The 25,809-nt window shown below is 47.6% G+C and overlaps 1 protein-coding gene across 1 annotated transcript in view; it reads left to right on the top strand.

Moving 5' to 3' along the window:
* Positions 1-25,809, top strand: part of PDE8B (phosphodiesterase 8B) — a 262,662-nt gene that overhangs the window by 182,231 nt on the left and 54,622 nt on the right. Inside the window, exons 7-10 of the mRNA XM_023510939.1 lie at positions 2,919-2,997; positions 6,670-6,810; positions 8,307-8,395; positions 10,383-10,443. Coding sequence (XP_023366707.1) covers positions 2,919-2,997; positions 6,670-6,810; positions 8,307-8,395; positions 10,383-10,443 — 370 coding nt within the window. The remainder of the gene's footprint in view (positions 1-2,918; positions 2,998-6,669; positions 6,811-8,306; positions 8,396-10,382; positions 10,444-25,809) is intronic.

The raw sequence follows: 25,809 nt of genomic DNA on the forward strand, positions 1-25,809 counted from the left end.
AAACTGAGGGCCAGTGAAGACAGAAGGTTGCCCAAGGTCCCATCAGTGGAAAACGCAGAGCCGGATTTCACTGGGTTCTTTCTGCCTTCTCTATAAACAGATTGAAATAGGGTGACAAATTTAGATTGCCTTTATGAGTGGAAAAAAGTAACATTTAAAGAGTTTGTTTTATAAGAAGAAACATCATTTCAGTCAATCAACATTTTTTCCTTTTTTGCTTTTTGTCACATGTAAGAAAGCTTTCTTTGGGAGTCTTTAAACGGTATGAATAACAAAGCCTTAGCTACATACTTGCAGTGTTGGACAGTAAATAACTTACTGTATTTGGAGTTGTTCTAGATTTAGGAGTTAGTTAAAATTATAACCAAGAAAATAAGATAATCTGAATTCACATATTCCAGAGATACAGGGAGATCACCAAGAAAAGAGTGAACCCACCTGGAGGGCATCCTGGGAAGTGGGGCATCCCAGGAAGGGGGTTCTGCCGTGTTCGTCACGTGAGTGGATAGGGTAGCAAAGTAACATCATAAAAGACAGATATGAGAAAAAATGTTTCTGTGACTGTTGCAACAGACCAGAATGCCTCAGATCCAATTTGGGTTTAATTAGCTTCTCCTAACTGACAGAGACCTGAGTTCCCTGTGACCACCGCTGTGCATGAAGCAGGAGAGCGTCACTGAGACAGAACCCGTGGACCTTACAGGGCAGCCTCCTCTGCGTCCTGGTTCTCTCGTGCTAGTGCTGGAGTTTCATTCAGCCCACGTGTAGTCCATGATCCACAAAGATGGTGCTGAATTACAAATCTTCTCTTTATATCATATACTCAAAAACATAAGCTGTTGTTTATGCATTTAGTTTGAAATACGATTTTCTTTTTCTCAAAACATATGAATAACTGTCTTTTATGTTAGGACTAGCATAACAAAATATATCCTTTAATGTGGGGATGCATTCTGAGAAATGCATCATTAGATGACTTCATCGTTGTGTGAACACGGCAGAGGGTGCTTATGTAAAGCTAGACGGTACAGCCTGCAGCACCCACGGGTCGTGTGGGAGGGACGATTGCTCCGGCTGTAAGCCTGTACAGCATGTGACTCTGTTGAATACCGTAGGCAACTTTAACCCAACGGTGAGTGTGTATGCATATGAACATATCTGAACATAGGAAAGGTACAGCAAAAATACAGCATGAAAGGCTCAGCGCCTATAGCACAGTGGTCAGTCACAGTGCTAGTCACATACACCGTGGGTGGCAGGTTGGAGCCCAGCCCAGGCCTGCTAAACAACATTGACAACTGCAGCAAGAAAATAGCCAGGCATTGTGGTGGGTGCCTGTAGTCCCAGCTACTTGGAAGGCTGAGGCAAGAGAATCTCCTAAGCCCAAGAGTTTGAGGTTGCTGAGAGCTGTGACACCCAGCATTCTACTGAGGGGGACAAAGTGAGGCTCTGTCTCAAAAAAAAAAAAAAAAAAAAAGGTACGCCTGTACAGGGCACTTAGCATGAATGAGCTCACAGGATGGGGTGTTGCTCTGGGTGAGTCAGTGAGGGCTGAGAGAACGGCCTGTACACTGATGCAAACTTATAAACACTGGACGCTTAGGCTACACTAAATTTATAAGCAGAATTTTTCTGCATTCAATGATAAATTAACTTTACCTAACTGTAGCTTTTTTACTTTATAAACTCTTTAATGTTTTTTAAACTTTTGTCTCTTTTGTAATACTTAGCTTAAAACAGATTGTACAGCTGTATGAAAATATTTTCTTTACATCCTTATTGTATAAGCATTTTTCTATTTCTAAATTTTTAATGTTTTAACTTTTCAAATTGCTTTTTGTTAAACACTAAGACACACACAAAAGCATTAGCACAGGCCTGCACAGGGTCAGGATGGCCACTGTCACTGCCAGTGGAAGGTCTTCAGGGGCAATGGCATGAGTGAGCTGTCATCTCCTAGGAAGACAGTGCCTTCTGGAATACCTCCTAAAGGACCTGCCTGAGGCTGTTTACAGTTAACATTTTTGGATAAGTAGAAAGGGTACACTCTTAAATAATGATAAAAGTATACTAGAGAACAGTGTTTTTCAACCTTTTTTATCTTACAGCACAGTTGGACCTATAGTTAAACTTCTGGGGCACATTTAAATTATGTTGATTTAAAAAGGGATAAAGAATAGGATATACTTTGCTTTGAATGTCTTTTGAAAATACTTTAATGATGTTTAAAAATGTTTGCAGCACACTTAGGATCCTCTATATAGGATCACTGATATAGAGAATACGTAAACCAGTCATAGAGTTAGTCGGTTTTTATCATTCTCAAGTATTGTGCCATAAGTAATTGAATATGCTGTACTTTTATATGACTGACAGTGCAGTAGGTTTACTTACACCAGCGTCATCACAAAGATGTGGGTGATAGGCCTCCCCATAACATCACTGGGCGGTAGGGATCTTTCAGTTCCATTATAATACTACGGGACCTCCATCATTGACAGAAACATCATTACGAGGCGGAGTAATTTATAAAAAACAGAACTTCGTTGCTCACGAATTTGGAGGCTGAGAGTCTGACCCGAGGTCCCAGTGGGTTCCTGGTCTTGTCAGGATCTCCTGTTCCTCGTGGATGTCACCTTCTATGTGTCCTTACACGGCAGCCTAAAGGCACTGATTGCGTTCTAGAGAGTGACGCCCTCATGATTTAATCATTTCCCAAAGCCGCACCTCTTGGTGATACTATCACAATGGGCTCTAGATTCCAGCAAATCAATTTGGGGGGGGACACCAATATTCAGACCATAGCAGTGACAAAACATACCTAGTTTTAACGAATCCTGTATCGGATTACCTTGCTAACAGATGAAATGAGAATGATTTTTGTAGAAAATCTAACATCAATCTTTTGCACCTTTCAGGGCGTGTAACTCTGTGTTTACAGCATTAGACCACTGTCATGAAGCCATAGAGATAACAAGCGATGACCACGTGATTCAGGTATGAAAGGAAACACTTTCTATCATTAGACATCAAAATAGAACCTGTCCCATCTGAGCCACACTTTTTTCAATTATTTTTCCATGTTTCTTACAAATCAGCACATTTTCTGAAGGAGAAGGGAGATCAACCTATGCAAAGAATGCTGGTAGACTTAAGTTAAATATTAGATATTTGATAAAGATTAAAAAATTATTACTTTAGATCAGAAACTGTGATTTCATTGACAGAGAAGGGGTAAATTATTTGGATCCTAGTGTGAAAGAAGGGCCGTAACTTCTCCCTGTATGTACACCGTAACGGGGAAGGCAGAATGCACACTTATAAAAAGGAACGAGACTATATATATACACAACATATTTGCACAGAAGTAAATTGGAATTGCAGAGTAAATGCTTACGGGGACAGAATATTTTCCAAGATACTCCTTATTTGCCTGCAGTAGAGTTCTTATTACAAAGCACCATCCGGCTGATGCTGTATTCTTAAGGAAATGTGTATAGTAGACAAGTCTTTGTTGAAATGGCATGTTCTTATTATAATTGTTGGATGGCTATATTTTAAAGATACTCACTGGTGCTGGCCTGCCCAGGGTTTATTTGTGGCATGACATGGAGCATGGGGGGCACTGCTGTCATCAGTAGGACACCGAGCACAGGGCAGCACACAGTGAACCTCACAACGGGGCCTCGCGTTTGTCTCCTCCAGAATCCCCCGTGCACACAGGGACAGGCCCTGCTCGCAGGCCAGATCAGTGACATGGGGCACCCCCCGTGCCTGGGCCATCTCACTGGGACTTTTGTTAGTTTATCTCATTTCCAGTCTGCAAGGCTGTGAAAGAGACATGGTTGCCCCATAGGGCAAATGAGGGAACTGAGACCCAGCAAGGGCAAAGAACTTATCAAAGGAAAGCCCCCCTAGAGCTGTTGGAACCAAAACACGTAGCATGTCTTTAATGCCTTCCTGCCTAGCGTCCTGTTGGGATGTAATTTTCTGGCTGAAAATTACAGACCCTCTTGAAAAGAATCTGAAGCCTTCCTCATGTTGATGGTGTCACCAGCCCACCTGCCCACGGGTCTGCCTCTTGGACCACAAAGAGAGCCAGACCAGGCATGGAGCCCATAGATTCCCAGGCTGGATGTCACTGCAGTTCGTGAAGCACATTTGCTCGCACCCCCCTGTTTTACGGTGGGCAGTTGGACTGTGCAGTCCCTGCCCTCTACCTGCCTTCCCCACCTGTAATCTAACAGGAACCCCTTTGCCCATGGAGCTGAGTCCCTCATTCTACAGCTAGCACTTAGGGGTTAGAAACCCACATCCCCAGGAGAGGTAGCGCAGTGATGGTGTCGCATCGTGATAAGAAACAGAGTCATGAGGCCAGTAGGCTCCTGTAAAGGGGAGAAGAAGGGGGCGGTCACTGCTTTGAAAGGGAAACTTGGGTTCTGAAATGTGACTTGACAGCTTTTTTCCTTGGGGAGCCTCTTCATGCTCCTTTTAAAAATGCACCAGCAAACTGTGACATAAAAGTAAGACCAAGAGGGAGGAGGAAGTCAAGTAGAGGATGTTACATGTGAGGGAGGTGGATGTTAAGAATGCACCATCAGGGATGAGATAGTTCCATACGCGTTCCTACTTGGACCAGCGTCCTTCCCGGGGTACTTCATCTGGAGAGTTGCAAGTACAAATCTCTAGAGGTCAGGTAGCAGCACTTAAACTTCAGAAACAATCTATTTTTTCTTCACCCCTCTTTCCTTCCCTCCCCCTATGCCTCCATCTTTCTAAACTAACTAGTTTTCTTTAAAACACTGATATGGTACTTACCATATGCCAGGCCCAGTTCTGAGCATTTTACACATACTCATTTATTTCTTAAAACAATCCTACGAGTCAGGGATTACTGTTATACTCATTTTGTGGACAAGAAAACTGAGGACCAGGCAAGTTAAATAATCTGTCCATGGTTAGGTAGCTAGTAATTGGCAGAGCTAAGACTTGAACTTGACTGCCTTGGCTCCAGAGTTCCCATCCTAGAGTGCCTGCTATATTCTGAAGCTATGGAAACCCTGGCGTGAAAGAAAGGCCATAACTCTTCCTGCGTGTGCAGCCTGACGGGGAAGGCAGGATGCATATTTATGAGAAGGAATGAACGATAGACAACAAATAAGGAAAGAAATACATTCTCTAAAATTTCTGTTCATCCATCAAATATTTGTCAAACGGTGCTGACACCCCAAATAGGCTTTGCCCTTGAGAATTTTAATGTCTAGTGGGAGAAGGAGATAAACAAAACTTTTTTTTTTTGCAGTTTTTGGCCGGGGCTGTTTGAACCCACCCCTTCCAGTATATGGGGCCGGCACCCTACTCCTTGAGCCACGGGTGGCACCCAGTAAAATTTTTAATTCGGTGTGATAAGTCCCTAGAAGTCTGCACAGGAGTCACTAGCAGCTCTTGGGAGTGGCACCAACTCAGAGTGGGTGGGGAGAGGGTCAAGGAGGGCTTCCTGGAAGAGGAGGGGACTGAACTGGAGTTGGTGAGGCAGACGGGTGGAGGAGGACAGAGAGCTTGGGAGGAAAGGCCTGGAGGCGAGGGAGGGGCACAGACGCTCAGCTGCGTGAGGTGCTGGCCTGGTGAGCAGGGTGACTCTAACTGAGGCCCTCCCTGCCCAGGGAGGGCTCTGACTGCCACATGTCAGTGATAGGGCCAGGAGGATTTCTAGAGATTTGTAAAGGCAATGTCATGCTCTTCTCCATTTTGACCATCCCCAAAAGGCTGATGGACAGAGCGTCCTCCCAGCCCCTTCAACTTCTGGGGTTGATTGTGTTAACAGGGGCTCTGTCCCTGAGAGAACACCTCCCCATATGTCTCTGTGTCACTCTGTTCATGAGTGCTGTCATCACAGACCAGACCAAGAGTGATTACATTTGGTAAGGACGTCTCGGAAGCAGAAGATGAATGTAAATTGTGCCCAAAGAAATCTGTGACCCAGATGCAGTATGCCCACATTTCCCCAGCGTTTCTCCTCACTCGTCACCCTCCACTCAGCTCCTCATCTGGTGACTGTGCTCTTTGAAAAGCAATTGGGGGGCAGGACAGGAGCTGGGAGCTAGCTAACACGATGGCTCTAAAGCCCAGGACCCTGGGCAGAACTAGCGGAGGGAAACCTCTGAGTCTGCTGCCCCAGGACGTGCCATCCAAAGTGCTGCCTCCCACCTAAGCCCCTCACCTGAACTTGTTCTGCCGGAAGTGGCCCCAGCCGTAGCTTCACGCAGCAGGGAGTGGCAATTGGAAAGGAGATCTGAGAGAGTCGATGCTGCCTTGCAGAGAGGGATGTGACTAACACAACCTGTTGAATGAAGTTGTGATTTAGTTTTATTTCTGGGTTTTTCCCCACGTCTTTCCTTACTACTGGGGCAGCAGATGTTAGGTCAGCTCCTCAGAGGCAGGTGCTGCTGGATGGGGCTTCCTGTTCTCTTCCTGCTTCAGGATTTCTCTGCCTTTCAGGAGGAAGGCAACCCTGGGGTGAGGGGTCGGGGCCAGAGGGGACCACCCAGCAGTTGCATTAGCGAGCGTCTGCCCAGGGCGTTTCTGGTTGGGTGTTCCTGCGGGGCCCCAGGCGTCTCATGAATTCACCTTGAGCCCCAGCACTGATCCGTACCCACCTCCCGTTAACAGTATGTCAACCCAGCCTTTGAAAGGATGATGGGCTACCACAAAGGTGAGCTCCTGGGGAAAGAACTCGCCGATCTGCCCAAGAGCGATAAGAACCGGGCGGACCTTCTGGACACCATCAATACGTGCATCAAGAAGGGAAAGGTGGGTTAAGTGGCAAAGCAGCCCACAGCCCTGCCCTGGGAGCTGCTTTCTGTGAGTTTTTCTGTCCCACCCTTAACCGGCTTTGTTAGTGCCATTGTAATAAGTGAAAAAACCATCTTCTATGTTTGCAGAAGGAGTTAATTTTTGAGGTAGGTGAATCTGGTGCTCATCATGATGGCACCGACTCTGACGACTTAGTGTAAGGATGGCTTGTCCTTTGTGTGAGTACGTCCCACTTGTCACTGCTGTGATATCATGGCCATCTCCAAGCAGAGTCCCATCCAGAGAGCTGTGGTGTGTGTTTCAGTTTATCCAGAGTTATCCAGTGTCGAGGGAACTGGATGTATCTAATACCAGTATTTACAGGGAGGCCCAGGGGAATTTTTTGTTTTGGTTTTTGCCAGTTCTCCTCTTCTGTTCTTTCCACCCACCACCGCTCCACATACTCACACACACCCAGGCAGCCGCCGCCTCCCAGGGCACCTGCTCCTCCGGGGGCTTCCCCTTCATCCGGAAGACGGCAATGGAGAAAGGGCAGTAAGAATTGTCCCCCAAGCCCTCTCCTCGAGAGCAGCGGTGGCGCTCCCAGCTGGCACTGCCTGTGCGTTCTTTCCTGAGAATGCTCCCTCACACACCATTCCCTTCCCCTTCCTCCCTCCGATGTGAAGTACTTGGATAAACATTGCATTCAGTTACTAGAGAGGACATTTGATGGGAATAAAATAAATTTGGATTATAGATGTGATGGCAATTAAAAAAAAAAGACTGGGTGAGACTCAAAAGGAAATAAGACACTGTCAACTACTTCGTAAACATTTGCCAAAAGAATATGGTCACACATCTGGGGACCCCAGAGTGCATAGCAGTTAGCTACGTGATGTGAGAGAGGGGATAAGAAGTGGCTGTGGAGAATCTCAACCCTTCCCTCTTTATCCCTGCTGGGTCCCAGGGTCCAGAGGCAGTGGGAGTCTTCATGCTCCCCTTGGCCTCATCTGTGAAAACTTCCAGGAGCCAGGCTAACCCCAGGGAGCCTTGGCCTGGAGGCCTACAATGTATTAGAAAGATGGCCGGCTTTGGGCAGCGTTGAAGAAATAGGAATTTATAATGCGACCCTCTTTTCCTAACACGGGCAAATTCGATTCTCTGAGCTTTAGTCTACCCATTCGTAAATTAAGAATGATAATACCAAGCTTATAGATTATTGTAAAGATTTTGAGAGAGACCCCAGAAGAATCCCATGACCTGGTGTCACAGTACCCACAGATCTTAAAGTAGAATTCCACCCCGGCCCAGCATCCTGGAACCCAGGACAGACAGTCTGGCAGTGGACACGTCGATCTGTGGTCTTGTCAGCATCACCATGGGTGTGGGGACAGAGCAGGGCTTCGTGAAGTATGATGAGAGCACATGGGAACTTTCTTAGCCTGCTGAGACCCTGGTAGGAGCAACTGTGAGCCTTGACCAAAGGATTTCAAGAGTTCTCTTTGTCCATATAGGAGTGGCAGGGGGTTTATTATGCCAGACGGAAATCCGGGGACAGCATTCAACAGCACGTGAAGATCACCCCAGTGATTGGCCAAGGAGGGTGAGAGCAAACTCTTCAACTCTTTAAGCGGAAGATGAAACCTCAAGGCCCTCTAGGGCATTGGGTTTGCGTGTGGAAAGGCATAAGCCTCAGAGGCAGGAATGCAGTAGGGTCTCGTATCGTGATATAGGGCGCCTCACCTGGTCAGCAACCCCCAGGCTGGCTCCCTTCCACTCTCTTCTGCCTGTGGTCTTTTGTGAAATATCACCGTACTTTCCAGAATCCATTTAATCATCCACAGTTCCATCGTTCCCAGTACCCTTTTCAAGGGGCTCAATTTCTAGGTGTCCCCACTGCACTAAAAGCAGATGCTTCCAGCTAGAGCTGCCCACTCACCCCTTGGGCCACAGGGAGCCAATGTTTCCTCCTCTTTGAAGTCTGGCTCTGTCTGGTTCTCCCCAGGCCAGGCTCCTGATTCCACGGAACCTCAGATTACCAGAGAAGCCTCTGTATTTTGCGGAGAGATGGGAAAACAGGCAGTTCCTTTTCTTTCTCCCTGTGAAATTTTGTGAGGTTTACAGAGCCACACAGAGTCTCCTAAAAATGCATCACTGATGAGCTTTGAGAAACCAGCCTGAAGGTCAACATCCACTTCCTAGTTTGAGTTTATAAGGGTCTTCACATGACCTTTTAGAAAAGGTGAGACAGCAGTCATCCTGCCAGTAACTGGGACAGAAGAGCCTAGGGGCTCCCTGCAGTCCTTGCAGATTGCCACATGATTAGAAGCCTAGCTGTTCAGTCAAGCCAGCAATGTGTGTGGTCGGTTGTTTTCCCTACCTGTAGGTTGGTTGGTTAGTTTCAGAATTGCTGTCCTGTCAGTTCAAAGACCACTGCCTGGTATGTCATGCCACTGTGTCCCCTTCTGCATCTCTCTGGGTACAGGGGGCACTGTCAGCCCTTGGCTGTGAACCTGGCCCTCCTCCTGAGTGGCGCCAATCCAGCACAGCCATTCCCACCAGCGGGCAGTGCCCAGAGCCATCATGGTGTTTTTATCAATATCCTCAGACCATCCTTCTCAGAAATCCGAAGCCAAGGATCACTTTTTGTGTGTGTGACCAGAATCATTAGACAACCAAAGCAGAGAAGACAGGCTATTGCCTGGTAATTCCCATCAGAATACATTTTTCTGATCTTTCTGATTTTACAGAGAAGAGAAAGAGTTCTTTTATCCAGACAGCATTTCCAGTGCTATTTCCCCCCTAATTATAGGTAGTGAGCTATCAGAGGCAATTCTTATTAAAAAGAAGAGACATTTTACCTCTTCCTATTTGAGTGAAGCTAATTACAGAATAACCAGTATTTTCTAGCCTCTTTTCAAAGTCCCCCAGGGAAAAGTGATGCAGAGAGTCGTGGGGGTTGGGGGGAGATAGAACAAGAACGCCAAGGGTTTCTGAGACTTGATTCTTGCACAGGGCTGAGGCACCTGTAGTCTTTGGCCTGGTTTCCTTTGGGCCCATAGGCAAGACAACTGGTTGCGTTCCAGGAACCAGTCCATGACTTTGAAATAAGAGGATTTTTCTCTGCCTGAAAAATGCCATCATACAACAATTATGGCATAAACAAACATGGAATGTTTACTATGAAAATGGCAAACATGAAGTTTGGTCATTGTCCAAATGAGTCTTTTGCTTTTTATATAAGTGATGAAAATATTAGTGTCAGCAGAATTAAAACTAATTTGTTTGTAGTGGCATTTTATCCTATCACTAACGATACGTAGGAACCAAACTTCACGAGTCAGTTATGAAATGATCCACCCGTGAGGAAAAGTGCTGCTGAGCCAGCTCTGATTACGAGGGAGGCCCAGTTTCCGAAGGTTCCTGTGGGCTGTGTGCGAAAAATATGTTTTCTGTGCATTGGATTTTGCTTAAATTTTAAATCCGCCCTGGAGTTTTGTGTTAAGAAGAGTCTGTTGATGCTTTCATTTGCTGATGTATTGAATCATCTCATATCTGACACACTAATAACTGATTATTTATGTTATTAGGAAAATTAGGCATTTTGTTTCCCTCAAGAAGCTCTGTTGCACCACTGACAATAATAAACAGGTATAGTACCCAGCGCCCTTCATCCGCTCTGCCAGCCTGGCCATGCCTTGCCTCTGCTGCCTGCCCGCCTCGCCGCTGCTCTCTGCTTGCCTTTCTCCGTATCAAATTGTGGTTGCCAATTAAGAAGGCTTATGGGAAAATTAGGCTTCTCTGACAAATATTTTTTATTCCCCTGCAAGCCTGTATTACTTTACTGGTAGCACACATCAGCTATGATTTAGCTTAGGACTGAACAACTCTCTAAACCAGTGTATTTTATGAGAGCATAAAATTCTTCTATTTTCCTGTCTTCATTTCTTAAGTAAGAAGTATATATCCATTTAAGCGTTTCACCCTTACAAATTCACATCAAAACCAAGAACGAGGCCAAATTAGAACTGTGCTATTTTTCTTACCATTGCATCATACAAAACACTACATTAAAATGTTGTCTTCTGAAGTAACAGAATTTTAATAAGTTGCTCTATTCAAGAACTTTTTTTTCTTTCTGTTTTTTTTTTTTTGAGACAGAGTCTTACTCTGTTGCCCTCAATAGAGTGCATGGCATCATTGTAGTTTACAGTGACCTCAAAGAGTTCAAGTGATCCTCTCGCCCCAGCCTCCTGAGTAGCTGAGACTGCAAGATGAGCCAGCATGCATGGCTAGTTTTATTTTCTATTTTTAGTAGAGATAGAGGTCTCACTCTTGCCCAGGCTGGTTTTGAACTCAGCTCGAGCAATCCACCCTCCTCGGCCTCCCAGAGTGCTGGGATTACAGGCAGGAGTCCTCAAACTACGGCCCACCCGCCGGGCGTTTTTGCCGCTGCTGCCTGTCCAGCTTAGCAGCTGACTCATCCTGGAGCCGCAGTCCAGCCCTCCAGTGGTCTGAGGGACAGTGAACTGGCCCCCTGTTTAAAAAGTTTGAGGACCCCTGATTACAGGTGTGAGCCACTGGGCCAGGCCTATTCAAAGATTTTTTAAGATAGTTTCATAATAGAGAACATTGGTATAGATTTTTTTTTCTATTTGATTTATACTTTTACTGCTGGATTATGTATGTTCTTGCTTAATTCTTTATAACCTATTGATTTAAAAAATATGCAACAAACATAATTACCAATGGTCTATTTTTGAAAACTTACAAAATACGGCCTTTGACTTTGAAGATTTTAAAGATGGGACAGTGTTTTGTAGGGTGTTCAAGGATTTCCGGGGCATGATCCATTTTAGTGGAGGGTGGCAGAGACTTGTGAAGTGCTGGGTGGGAAGGGATCAGATGTACCCGTTGGGTGGTGACAGGGTGGGGACAGTCAGAAGACAGCGGGAGTGTGTTGGGCAAACCCACCAAGGCCTTTCCCTGTTGAAAGGGACGTTAAAGAGATCCATGTCCCTGTGCTTTTCCCATAAGATTTAATTCAACGTAAAATGTTTTCTTCAGCACTGAGAATTTCATCTGAATCAAGAACTTTACGGTTGACACCGTACAGCAGTGTTTTTCAACCTTTTGTATCTCACAGCACACTTGAACCTATAGTTAGACTTCCACAGCACACTTAAATTACGTTAATTTTTAAAAAGTAAAAAAATAATATTATGCTTTGAACTTCTTTTGAAAATAATTGAATGAATGATCTTTAAAATTTTCATGACACACCAGTTGAAAATCACTGCCGTGGTGTCCCACAGGAGGCGAGACCGTGGAGGCCTCTGGGAAAGGAAAGAACAGGCTTTCATAGAGAAAAATACTCTTCCCAGCAAGTGAGTGGAAGCTGAGGCTGAGTTCTGTGTGCGTAGTGACCTGGGCGGAAGGAAAGGGCCAGGAAAATCTGGTGTCCCTGGAGGCAGACTTCTGAACACAGATGGTGCATACCGGAGTTTCTGGGCTGTGGATCCACAGGAGAGGGACAGGCCTACGTGGCTCATTCATTCTCATGCCAGAAATTAGCCAGGCTCGGTTCACATCCAGAATCAAGCAGACGCTTCCCCCAGCAGCTCAGCCTTACTCCTCTTCTTCCTCCCCACTTTCCCACTGGATGAAGGGGATCCTAATCTCCCTGTGACCAGCCACCCAGAACTCCATGTACCTGAATCCCACCAGTCCTTCATGGCCCAGCCCAAGATGTATGAAGTGCTGCCTCTGTGCTCAGGGCTCCCAGTCCCCCACCATTATCAATCTTCTTGCTAGCAGGGCCCTGCGGTGCTGCTCTTTGTGCCTTGCTGCCCAGCGCCTAGAGGCCCCAAGACATTGGTTAGCTGGAACGAAGTCGAGGGTCTCAGTCCTGGCCGCCTGCCAGCTCTCTCTCTTCCTGCCTCTCAGGAGAGCAGGCAAGCCCTTAGCATAGCACCTGATGGTGCTGCATAGGCCTAGAGAGACACTTGGACTTTCCAGTAACAAAGCATTTTTGTCCCTCTGGCCAGCTCCACTGCTTGTCTTCCTCATGGAAAGTGGCTGACGTGAATGGCAGTGGGGTCTGTGCTGGGGAGGGCTCCTGTCTGCTGGCAGTTTTAGTGGCGCTGCTTTCCGGGGTTTAGTCTTGACGTCAACATCAGCCCTGAGTTTGCATTTTAACAAGCACTGAAATCATGAGCCAGGCTGCTGTCTCCCAGTGGTGCTTGTCATCAGCAAAGATCTCTTTTCCTACATGAGCCCTGTAGCTTTTTATAATTCAAACAAAGATGCTGGAAATGCTTGGTGATTCTGTCTGCTGTAAGCATCATCCCTCCTGCACCACATTTGTGCTTTCTCCTCACATACATATTAAATACCTGTCCCGTGCTGGCACCAGGGACATAACCTGTCTGCCCCCAAGCCATGGGGGCCCCAGACTGGCACACAGCATACACAGACCCCAGCACAGTGGAAGGGCGAACCCACCACGGGAGAAGCACCAAACCCAGGGTCCAGGGAGGCTGTCTTGGGGTTGTTCAGGTATTATCCAGGACAGGGGCCAAACTTGTAAATAAAGTTTTATTGGAACATAGCCTCCCACCCGTGTGCTTAGCCCCTGGACTGCTTTTACACCACAGGGGCAGAGCTGAGTGCAGAGGCACGTGGGCTGCACAGCCCAAATATTTTCTATCTGGCCCTTTACAGGAAAAGTTTACCAATTCCGTTTCTCGAAGATAATCTTTTTTGGATGTCCCCCTTTCTTAGACAAGTGACAGTCTGCCCAGACCCCAAGGAGCACTCCCATCTCCCCACAGTACTCATATTTCTTGGGTTCCCTTTGCCTTCGCATCGCCCCCTAGGGCCTGTCTCCAAGCCTGTCTCCGCCCTTGTGTGCTGGTGTGGACTGACACATGAAGACTTAGGTCCCCTGAGGCTTTTGCCTTTTTACAAGATTGAAACCCAAATCTAAATATGTGGCTCCAACTGTGGAATTTCAGGGATCTGCAACCATGGTCTAAGAGGCAGCCTTTCACAGGGTGAAGGAGGGATTTTAGGACCCTAATGCTTAAGCTGTGAGGGTTCGGGTTAGATCAGGTCTTACTCTTTAATGTGGCTACTAGAAAATTTTAAATCACCTATGAGTTCACATGTGTGGTTTGTACAGAATTTTTATGGGACAGTGCGGTCTGGGCCTTCCCTGTCCTGTCAAATCCTCTCCCAACTTTCCCTCACCTGGCCCTTTGCAGGTGACAGAGGCTGCTCCTGTTCCGTGTGCCGTCTCAGGAGCAATGGTGTAACCCCTCGCCCAGGCCCAAGACAGCCTTTCCCCTTAGGGAAGGACCTTCTGGTAGGCACTGCGGCAAACCTTTAGGGAATGTCTTTGGGGAGATGTGGGCTCCTTTCCGTCATTCTCATGCTGCCATAGGAAGAGAGAGCTCTTGAGTGGACAGTGGGGAACACCAGCGGGGTGCCCTGCTACACCTGTTCAGGCAGGGGGGGGATGTCACAGCCCTTGGGAAACAGAGCAGAAGCAGGATGTGTGGCCTTTGAGTGTAAGTGTCCAGTCACCATCACCATCCCTGCAGTGTCTGGGCAGCAAAGTGGGAAAGGCTTATTCTCGAAGAGACCGCACATTTTTAGAGACTCTTCAGCCATGCATTGAGATGGCTGGTTAAAGGACACAGCCATTCTCCCCTGATCAGATGACCCCTTCTGCTTTTGTGGGAAAGAGCAAAGCCACCCGTTCACAGCTGTGAGATTTTTTTCCTGTGGGAGGAGGAGGCTGCCTCATGGTTCTTACCAGGCTTCTGGCCCCTCTGGGCAGGTGTGCAGTCTGAATGTGACTGGCAGGCTGCAGCGCCAAGCATCCTTGGTTGATTTCTGTCCTTTCCAGCTGGACTTTGCTTACTGCCACCTGTAGCTTCAAGGACCCAAATACCCTGTAACTGTGCACAGCACTCCGGGACAGCCTGGTGTTGTCCCTCCTTCCTCCTCCCCTCTTATGCCTTCTTTCTTAGGTCCTATCTCCAGTAGCCTCCTGTAGGCCTCCAGACCATCTACGTTTTCCTACCCGGTCCTTAGAACTGCATTGACCATTCTCATGACGGTCCTTGCCTACTCCTAGACTGGTCACCTCTGGGGCATGTCCTCGGCCCTCACAGCCCCCAGGCCTCGCCTCTCCCACACATGCCAAGTTCTGTTCTCCACCCCTCCTTCTTAGAAGGTGGCCTGGCTGATGGACCATTTTGTGATTTGTGGCCTTCTCCTCAATCTTGTGGCAAAACAAGATTCTTGACACCAGGAGAATCTAGCATCTCATGGCTTTCTCAGCAAGATGCAGAGGCGAGGGCTGCTATACAGGGAACGAGGAGCCAGGCTCGTGTAATTACTTACTGGTTTCTGCTTATTGCCAAGTGATAAAAACAAGTTTTGAATCTGTCCTAGATTTTTAATATTTAAGTTGTTTATTTTAAAGGGTTATGGGTCCTTTGCTGCTGCCTTGTCTTTTAGGACTCAACTCAGTTCTCCTTTCTCTAAGAAAATTTCCAAATCTGCCAGCCTGTGTTTCTAGCCCCAGAGAGGTGACAGTGACACTTCTCTGCATCACCCATTGGACCATTAATCTTCCTCTGCTTTGGATCAGCTCTTGCCTAGGGGTAGAGACTGGATTCTGTCTCTTTGTATTCCCTACTATGTATGCCCAGAAGACATCAGGAAATTATTTTGAAAATTAGTTTTTATTCCTTAACACAATAACTTTTGCAGGCATAGGAAATTAAAGATACAGTTTCTGTCTTGTCCCAAATTGTTATTTCGGGTAGAGGGTTTTTTTCAAGACAGAGTCTCCCTCTTTTGCCCTGGTTAATAGCTCACAGCTCACAGCACCCTCAAACTCCTGCGTTCAAGAGATCCTCATGCCTCAGCCTCCCGAGTAGCTGGGACTACAGGCACCTGTCACAATGCCTGGCTTCATGTTTTGATCTGTATGTAGCCAATATATGACTTATATGGTGTTACAAAGGACCTTTGTTACCCTCTTCCAAGGCACACATCTAAGGGTAACTGGTTACCTTGCAAAGTGGCTGGTCACATTTAGAAATGGATTTTATGTACTTGGTATATTATCATGATGCAGAGGGGACACATGTACCATAATCACAGCAGGTGCCTCCAGATATTTGTAGATGTATTTGGTAAAGTTAGTAAATAAAATCATCCAAAGTTTTCCATTTAGCTTTAGTACGTATTTACAAGGTGCTATTTCAAGAAAGGCTGATATTGCAAAACCATGTTTTTTCCCTGAAAAACCACACTCAGAGCAGCCAAACCCCCAGCACAGGTGAACGGAGGACCTGATGTGCAGCGGGCAGGAGACTGGCAGGAGCTCAGGGCAGAGGAGAGCAGGCTGGCTGCGATGCCCAGGGTTAGCCAGAGAACTGTGTGCGCTCAGGCAGGAGAGACATCACACTGGCGGTGGTGGTGGCTGCTGTAGCTGGTCATGACAGGTCTTAGGAAGCCCCGGAGATCTGAAGCTGAGAAGGAGTCACTTGGCTGATGAGGGGAAGAGTAACCAGAAACATTCTGGGCATGTGCACCTGTGCTGAGCACGGCATGGAAGAGGATGCCCAGTTGTAGTAGACACAGGAGCTCTTGACCCTGGCAGTGAAGCTTGGCCCTCCTGGCCAGCAGGACAGCAGGCCCAGGGTTGGATCCCCCGCACGGTGATGGGGCTTCTTTGTTCTGCCTGTCCTCTCATCCTGTCCTCTCACCCATGTCGGGAGATGTTGATGAAGCACTTGGTCTGGGAACAGGCCGGAGGTGGGGGACTGGAAGGGCAAGGGCAGAGAGCAGGAAGTCTGAGGCGGAAGTGGTTTCACTGTGCACGAAGCCATTCATGCCTGCTCGCCACCGACAGCCTGCTCCAGCGGGGAGCCCCACTCAGCGAGCCTCAATACCGGAGCCTAAACATGGAGAAAAACTAGTCTGACTCAGGAAAAGTAAGATAGGTTTGGTAAGGATTGGGAAACAGACATAACTTAGCCGTTTCTTAAAAATGAGTGTTATCTATATCTCTGATGCATTCATGACAATTAGGATTTAAAGAGGAGGTACTATTTTGGCCTTTGGGAGGAGGTATTTTTTCCCCCTCTAAATTTAACTAAAATCCAAAAGCTATACTTATACATGATCTGTGTCATCTCGACTATCACAAGGTTCTGCTCGCTGGAGACTTGTAGACCTGACTTTTGTTAAAGTTTTACTTATTTACCAGTTTCTTTTTTTAATTAAGTCATATACACATGAATACATTTATGCCTATGTGGGGTACAATGTAGCGCTCTCTGGAAATTTTCTTTTCCATAGCAGCCATTGGTAGCTGACTCCTCAGAAGGAATTATTCACTTCCCGTTAAGGAATCCGTTCTGTGGTCGCCATCAGGTCAATGAGCACCAGGGGCCTCCCAGCAGTTTGCCCCACTGGAGGACGCAAGGTGGAAGCCGGGAGCCTCTCCCCACATCTCCTCCTGCTGGAATATAACGCCCGACTTGGCCCGGTGCACTCAGCCAGCCCACCCTCAGCCTGGGAGCCAATGTTAGCACCCTTGCTCTCTTGGGCCCCCTAGAAGCCACTGAGTTCCTCAGCCTGGGAGCCACTGTTAGCATCCTTGCTCTCCTGGGCCCCCTGCATCCTAGAAGCCACTGAGTTCTGAAGATTGTGTCTTCCTAAGAACTCCTGACTCTGTCCAGGCCCTGGTCTCCACCCCACTGCCGCTTGGCTCTAGCCGTCCTGATATCTGGTGGTCCTCTGCTTCCCTTGTAGCTGCCCTTTCTGCCTCCAACCCGTGTGAACTGGAGCCATTTCTGAAAACAATTTAATTAATTTTCTGAAATTTTGTGAGTCATTTGTTAAGCCAGCCATTATTAAAAATTAAATTAGCATGCAATGAAACAAATTTTTATTTCAGAATCCACATTGCTCATTTTAGAATCATCTGTGCTCTTGAAGTTACACACCATTGGTTATGTCTGTGCTGTGGAAACACTGCATAAAGTTGTGCCACTGCCACATGGTTTTAACTCTGCATTTGTAACTGAGGTCAAGCTCAGACCACTTACCAGGAGACAGCCAGTGATTCTAGAGGCAAGTCTGTGGGGCAAGGAAAGCAACTTTTATTTAGAGTGTCAGCAGACCAAGAAGATGGTATACTAGTGTCACAAAGAGCCACCTCAAGTTAGCATGAACTGTAGGCTCCTTTTTTAAAAATTTCATATTAATGCATGGCTAGAAATGATTAGGGTGCATTGTTTGCATTTGTTAGGTAAAGTCCAAGTTGTAGCTGAGCTCTTCACCCGGGAGGTGTGCCATATACCCCTGCATCGTAGCTCTTAGGTGTGGGCTCACCAAACCCCCTTCTTCCCACCCCTCCCCAACTTGAATTTGTGTCTGTTTTCTTGGGTGGGCGTGCAGTTATTCATCTACTAGTTTTGTATTGAGTATATTAGACGCTGGCTTTTCCATTCTTGTGACACTTAGGAGGATGTTCTCCAAATCCATGCAAGTAAATACAAACGATGTAAAGTCTGCCTCTTCCTTTATGGCTGAATAGTGCTCCATGGTACACATATACCACAGTTTATTAACCATTCCTGAGCTGATGGGCACTTGGGTTGATTCCACATCTTGGCAATTGTAATTGAGCTTTAGTAAACATTCTAGTGCAAATGTCCTTATGGTAAAATGATTTTTTTTTTCTGGGTGGATGCCTAGTAGTGGGATTGTGGGATCAAATGGAAGGTCTACCTTTAGTTCTTTGAAGATTCTCCTTACTTCTTTCCAAAAGGGCTATATTAGTTTGTAATCCCATCAACAGTGCATAAGTGTTCCCTTCTTGCTATATCCATGCCAGCTTCTGCAGCTTTGAGACTTTGTGATGTGGGCTATTCTCACTAGGGTTAGGTGATATCTCAGGGTGGTTTTGATTTGCATTTCTCTGATGATTAGGGACAATGGCATTTTTTTTTTTTTTTTTGAGACAGAGCCTCAAGCTGTACCCCTGGGTAGAGTGCCATGGCATTACAGCTCACAGCAACCTCCAACTCCTGGGCTTAAGCGAGTCTCCTGCCTCTGCCTCCCAAGTAGCTGGGACCACAGGCGCCCGCCACAACGCCCGGCTATTTTTTGGTTGCAGCCGTCATTGTTGTTTGGCGGGTCCGGACTGGGGATTCGAACCCGCCACCTTAGGTGTATGTGGCTGGCGCCTTAGCCGGTTGAGCTACAGGCGCCGAGCCAACAATGGCATTTTTTCACGTGTTTGATGGCCATTCTTCTGTCTTCTTGGGAGAAGGTTCTGCTCATATCTCTTGCCTAGTGGTAAATGGGGTTGTTTGTTCTTTTCCTGTTAATTAGTTTGAATTCTCAGTAGATTTTGGTTATTAGGTCTTTGTCAGATTCATAGCATGCAAATGTCTTCGCCTGTTCTGAAGCTTGTCTGTTTGCTTTAGTTGTTACGTCTTTAGCTGTGCAAGAGCTTTTTGGCTTGATTGGATCCCGTTTATTTATTTTTGGTGTTGCTGCAATTGCCAATGGGGTCATCTTCATAAAATCTTTTCCCAAGCTAATATCACCAAGAGCTCCTTTTAATCTTTAGGGAAGGGGAAGAGAGGTTGGCTTGTAAGAAGTAACCAAGGACCACAGGCATCTGGTGCTCAGTGAAAGTCTGAGGATGTTGTAAAACTTCTTTATTCTTGGTCCCTTAACTCTGGAGGATGAAGGTCAAGTCGGGATGTTTCTATAAATCTTTAACATAACATTGTTACTTTATCTCCCAGGGAGTTAGTTTGGGGGAAGAGATGGTCGTCACCTTTCTTCTAGCCTCCGTGTGAAGCTAAGCAGATGTGCAGGGAGTCAGCAACAAGATGGAGCTAGTTATGCTAAGCCCCCTTCCACTGTCACACAGTCAGCTTCAAACAGCCACAGTGGATGTATATTTAGAAGGAAATGGGAAAACATTACAAGTCAGGACTTATTTTTTCATTGATTTTTCTCTTCCAGTGATGGAGAAAATGTTAATAGAATAAACCTGAATGTGTTTCATGTCTAACTAGTTTCATTGTGAACAGTACAGAACAAGTTAAAGAAATATTTTTCAGGTATTTGAAAACTATTCCTTGATTTCACAAAGATGCTGCTCAGATCTTTGACAAATGAGGGAAATTTCTGTGTACATCTTTGTTATTTGACTTCCTTCTTAATGTAAATGAAAATATCAACAAACATTCATGTCGAAACTCTGCTCGTTCATCAATTAGAACCATAAATTGGCCACTGATACAAGAAGCCAGCAAAAATCTGCAAAAGCTTGTGAAGCAGTTGGGTATGTAGACTTTACAGCCGAGAGCATGTTCTACGTTAGCCTTTAGAAATGTGTTACATGTACTTTATACCAGGGCTTGGGAGATTTTGCTAAGGGGCCAGACAGTAAACGTTGTAGGTCTTTATAGTCTGTCTCCTTCACAAACACTCCACCCAGCTCTGGCATTGCAGTGGGAGAGCAGCCCTAGATGATTTGCAAATCAATGGGGAAGGCTGGGCTGTAGTGAAATTATATTCACAAATGCAGGTGGTTGGCCTCTGGTTTATAATTTATTGACTTCTGCCTTTATATCAGTAAAAATTTTCATGAGCCTATAGTTGGCTCCTTTTACACTTTCGGCAAGCTGGAGGTTAAACCTTTACAGTGCAGTACGGATTAGCATCCTGGCCGGCCAGTCCTCACTCTGAAGGCTCACCAGTGGCGGCTCATCATCTGAGCGGTTGGCAGGGCCTTTAAGGAGCACACTCCAGCTGCCCTCCCCTCGTCCGCAGCAACCACACTGGCTGCTGTAGTTCCTGGCGCGCACCAGACTTGGTCACAGCTGTGTGTGTGGACTTACTGTTCCCTTCATCCAGCCTGTCGTTCCTCCCTCCTGTCCTCCTGGAGGACTCATTCTGCCCTGACCCTGGTCAAGTGTCCCCTCTGTGACTGTTCCCAGCCATCCCTCACCCCACTGCAGAGTAGGTTTGGCACCACACTAGCCCTGCTCTACCCGACTAGACCACCAAGGGCAGCAGCACGCCTGGGTCCCCTGAGTACCCACAGCCCACTGATACTGCTGAATTCAGCAAATATTTTATCAATGAAACTTGTATGTTAATGGTCACGATAAGATGTATTTATTGTGTGTCGGAGCTTCGTATTCCTTACTCTGCAGACACTTCCCACATGACTCCTGTAACCTCACCACAGCTCCCTGAGGTAGACAGACACTAGGATCCCCTTGTTATGAATGAGGAAACTGAGGCTTGAGGTGGATATGTGGCAGAACCAGGTTTCCCAACACTACAGGAGTTAGTGATACGGTAATAAAGGAAACAGAAGCACACATTCAGAGCACGCACAGGAGAAAGGTTTCCTTCATGCAGGAAGCTAGGAGATGACTGCATGGAGGGGGTGTTCCCTGAGGCGTGTTTGAATGGTGGATAGCATGTGTCCTTGTGGGAAACAGACTGCCCTGCAACGGCAAAAAGGTACTAGAGGCAGGTGAGAGAGGAGGGTGACCAGGCTGGGCTGGGTCCCTCCTGTGTTGGGGGAGGTTGAGCTGGGAGTGCATTTGGGACCCAGCTGCTCAGCTGTCCACTGGCCTTAGCCTGGTGTCCTCTGAAGTCCATGCTCTGCCTCCAGGCACTCCAGGGTCCAGAGCCATCCCTAGCGGGTGTGTGGACTGAAGTGGATTAAGCCATGCCCATGGGCCGGTTTATGTGATGTGCCATGGAAGGAAGTGGAGGAGGGAAGTTGGGAGGCATGGTGTGGAAGGCCAAGAGAGTGAGGTGGCTGGCTGTCCTGGCCGCAGAGGAGCCTCAGGCCTCTGTTACAGAAAACTGGACCCCTGAGCACTAGCACTTGTGAAGGTCCTGGGGGTACCTGACCCCGGGAGCAGGCATGGTGAGGCCTGCCCAGTGTGTGGGGACACTGTTGTCACTGCAGCAGCTTCTTCCCATCACGTGGGAGGCCCATCCAGGCTCTCCTTTGCCTGAAAGTATGTTTTGGTTCAGTCAGAGGCAGGGCCGTGTTCATCACTTAGGGGAGCAGCCAAGTCTCTGGGCCTTCACTCAGTGATGCGACACTTAAACAGATTGTAAAAGCAAATTCCGGGGGTGTGGTCTCCTCCAGTGTCACTGCTGGGAGAAGTGAGGAGGAATTTGGAGGCTCTTCAGTCAGCGTCTCACCCTGACTTGCTGAAGGCTGAGTTTTCAGGGTGAAATTCCAGTGTCCAGCTGAGGAGCTGCAGATAGCGCCCTTTGCTCCTCTGCTTCAGCCTGCCCCCAAACCCAGAGTCACAAGGTGAGGGTGGGTTAAATGACGTGTGTTCTTAGTAGTTACTAAGCAGGACGGCTGTCGGATGGAAGGCAGAACAGGGGCACTGTATCTACTTGGGGGTTGGCAGGAGGGAGTAGGGAGAACAGGGCGCAGGCTCAGGCTGCCATTCATTCCACAAGCACTTCCTGAGCTCTCCCCACGAAGCACAGACCAGACTATGGCACGGAGGAGCCTGGTCTCCAGCTGCTTTGGGTTCAGGAGAGGTTTGTGGGGAGGTTTCACACTGCTGGAACTATGTAGTAAAAGGAATCGAAGTGTCTGTTCACTGAGCGTTGGTCCAGGAGGTACCCAGGAAGCAGAAGGCAGACTCCTAAGGGCAGGTTGTAGTCCCTGTGGAGTGCTGGACCTCCGTGACCGTGGCAGCCTGCAAGAGGAAGGTCCATGTCCATGTCCACCCCTTGGCGCTGCAGCCTTTGGCACTCATGAGGAACGTGGAAAGGCTGGCACGCTGAATGACTGGGAGTGTTAACTAACCCGACAGTGACGGCTGCATCCCAGAGGTTCTGATAGGATGGGCCTAGGACACAGGCTGGGCATGACGGTTGCCCATGTACTGCCAAGGTTGAGAACCACTTGGCTGAAGAGGGCAGCCTCTGAGGGTCACCCCCAGTGAGACCGGATCATGTCAGCCTGTGGAGGGTTCCTGCTGGACATTTTTTGAGAGAGACAAGTGTGCTTGGACAAAAACCCAAGGAAGGGTGTCTGATTATCACAGGGAGAACCAGGCCACCGTGGACATGCTGGGGCCAGAACTGGGTCTCTCTCCTGTGGAATGAATGTTGGCATCCTGGGAAAAGAAACACTGGAGTCGTGGGGTGGGCACTGGCCCAGGAGGAGGCTGAGCTGGGAGAAGCTTCTCCCCATGAGGATGGAGTCCTGCTGGTGTTTTCAGCCACATCACTGGCACCTAGCATGGAGCCTGGCACACAGGGGCCGCCCCCATGGGTGGATGATGTTCTGATCACTCCTCCTCCTCAGACTGGTTTCAGGAAGCTTTTCTGTCTGCAGGGCCTGACCAGCAGACACTTTGTGATCTGATGACAGTGATATTTGGGACACACGCAACATCTGCCTCTTAGGTCCTGTTTTCTGACTCGGCTGATGGGTTTTGGTTTCTCTTCCACACTAACATTTCATGGCTGTGAAATAAAGTAGGGGAAGTAATAGGGTGAGTGTGACTTACATCACTTTATATTTCAATTTCAATTTGAGAACTTCACCCAGCCCCCTTTAGGTTATGAGAACTTCTGCTTAAACGTCTTCAAGCATCATCCTTGTGACTCCATCCCACCAAAGCCCCCAGTCTTGTTCCTCTGCCTGTCACTGCCGGGCCCCCAGGTGGTGCAGCAGAGCAGCTGCCCCCATGAGCCACAGAAGCACAGCATTGTGTGTGAGCAATTGAAGGGTGACATCCACCTTGTGTCCCTGGACAAGGCTGTCATGGTGAAGGAGAGTGTGACCCCCACTGGGAGGAGCCAAGTGGCAGCAGCTGTGGGTGGGCCTGAGCCTTTGGGAGCCACTGCCCGGGGGGTGGTGAGCTGTGTGGATGGATCTCTCCAGGCCCAGGAAAGGATGTCAGCAGAGACCCCTCCCCTTTACTGTCACCAGTGGCCCTTCCTGTGGGCCTGAGAGCTTCAGCACCTGTGCTTGGGGAATTTGTCACTGTGGGAACGCAGCTTTCTGGCCGCAGCCCGAGTGACACCTGTGTGTGCTCCTTCACCTTGTGATGCATCCGTTATCATTCAGAGGGAATTGTTTGAACAGTGGCCCCAGAATTGTACCCTAGACTAGGAATTTGAAGAAAGTGGCATTCATACCTTTGAAACATCTAAACCGTAGTGTTGGGGCTTCAGGGCTCTGCTCCTTGCTCCTGGCTGGCTACCAGCAAGGGACCTTTGATGCCAGTGTCTCCTGAGGTCTCTGCGCAGGGCCAAGGCTGGAGTAGGCCCTCCAGAGGCGGAAGCAGAGCATGACCCAGGGGTCCACGTCCTGGTGGGCCTCTCAACTCATCTGCTTCTACTGGAGCCAGAGGTTGAAACTGCTGGGAAAAAAGACCTTTTAAAAGTTCTTTTCAGATGATGCCTACTGATTTGTAAACTTATAAAGAGAGAATGTTAAAACATGGCTTTTTCAAGAAAACATACAACAAGCATCTTTTCATAAAAAAGAAAGGGGAAAAAACTTGCCTCATGCTGTTGGGATTTTTTGGATGTTTGGAACTCAGTTCCTCCTTCCCTGGCTACTGAAGGTGAGCAGCATTTTGATTGATGTCTGGGATGTTCTCTGTATCCCTCTGGGGTCAGTGGCACAGAGCAGAGAAGCAGACACTCGGCCAGCTGTGTGAGTGTGCCCCCTGTGCAGTGGGTGGTGTGGAAGACCTACCCCTCTGTGGTTGAACTGATCTGAAGTGTAAAGCATACTTTTCCAACTAGTCTTTCTGGCAGTGACCTTGACCTTCAATTTTGAAAATAACCAACTGGTAGCTTGGGAAGATTTGCATCGTCCTAAGGCCCCTCACAGCATTGAGTCACCAACCTGAGTGAATCATCCAAGTGTGTAGCATTTGGCACAAACAGCCCACCCCTTGTTCTTATTCACAAACTGGCTCCCCCTGGCCATCTCTCTGATGTGTGGTTGTTGGCAACAACTCATTGGCTGGGGCCAGTGAGGCTGGCATGGCCTTCGTGATGAGAGAATAAGGGTTTTCAAGTGTGGAAGTCATTTGATTCCCTGGAGAAAACTTGACCTTTGGCATCTCATTTTCAATAGTAGCATTTAGAGATGAACGTGTGATTGAGTGTTTGGTCTTTGAAATCCATCTCGCTTCTGCCTCCAGAATCACTAAATTAAAGCCGTTGCTCCTCTCCCAGTCCATTCTGTACCCCCTGCCAGAGTCATCTCCCCAAGAGGACACTTGGACCTCTTATTTCTATCTCAAAGCCTTTCGCTGCCTGTGAGGTCTCTCTAGGTGACTCAGAGTCCCAGTGCTGGGTCCCTTGCCCCTCCTGTGACATGGCACTCCCTTCCCCCTATGGTTCTCCCTTCCCAGTGGCTCTGCTTCTTGGCCCCATGCTGGTCTGTCTTCCAGTTCCCAGATATGCCCTCTATCCAAAGGGAGGTTTAAAAGTCCAGTTTCTCCCATGGACATCGCCATCACAGTGGGCTTCTGTCTTTGGGGGTCCCGCTGCTGCATCCCACAGCCCAGCACTCACCCCAGGGGTCCAACTGCACAAGTCATGCCAGGCAGCTTTCACTGCCTCCTCACCGAGTGCTGGGTGGGTGACTAATACATTCAGACTAAATTAGATTACCTGAAATTATCCATAATTAAGTTAGCGACATCACGTCTTACAAGTTAATCATTAGAAAGGTGCTTACTTGATGAGCTCCACAGTAGGAATAAGACAGCCCATTCTAGTCTAATACATCCCATGAGCTATGCTTAGATATATGGAAACAAAAGCTAAGAGTTATGGTGTAGTCCCATCTTAAAGAGCAGAGATAGATGTAAGAGATTTTTTTTTTTTTTTTTTTTGAGACAGAGCCTCAAGCTGTCCCCCTGGTTGGAGTGCCATGGCATT

This window comes from Otolemur garnettii, unplaced genomic scaffold (genome assembly GCF_000181295.1).
Source record: "Otolemur garnettii isolate 467f Iridium unplaced genomic scaffold, OtoGar3 scaffold00017, whole genome shotgun sequence".
NCBI lineage: Eukaryota > Metazoa > Chordata > Mammalia > Primates > Galagidae > Otolemur > Otolemur garnettii.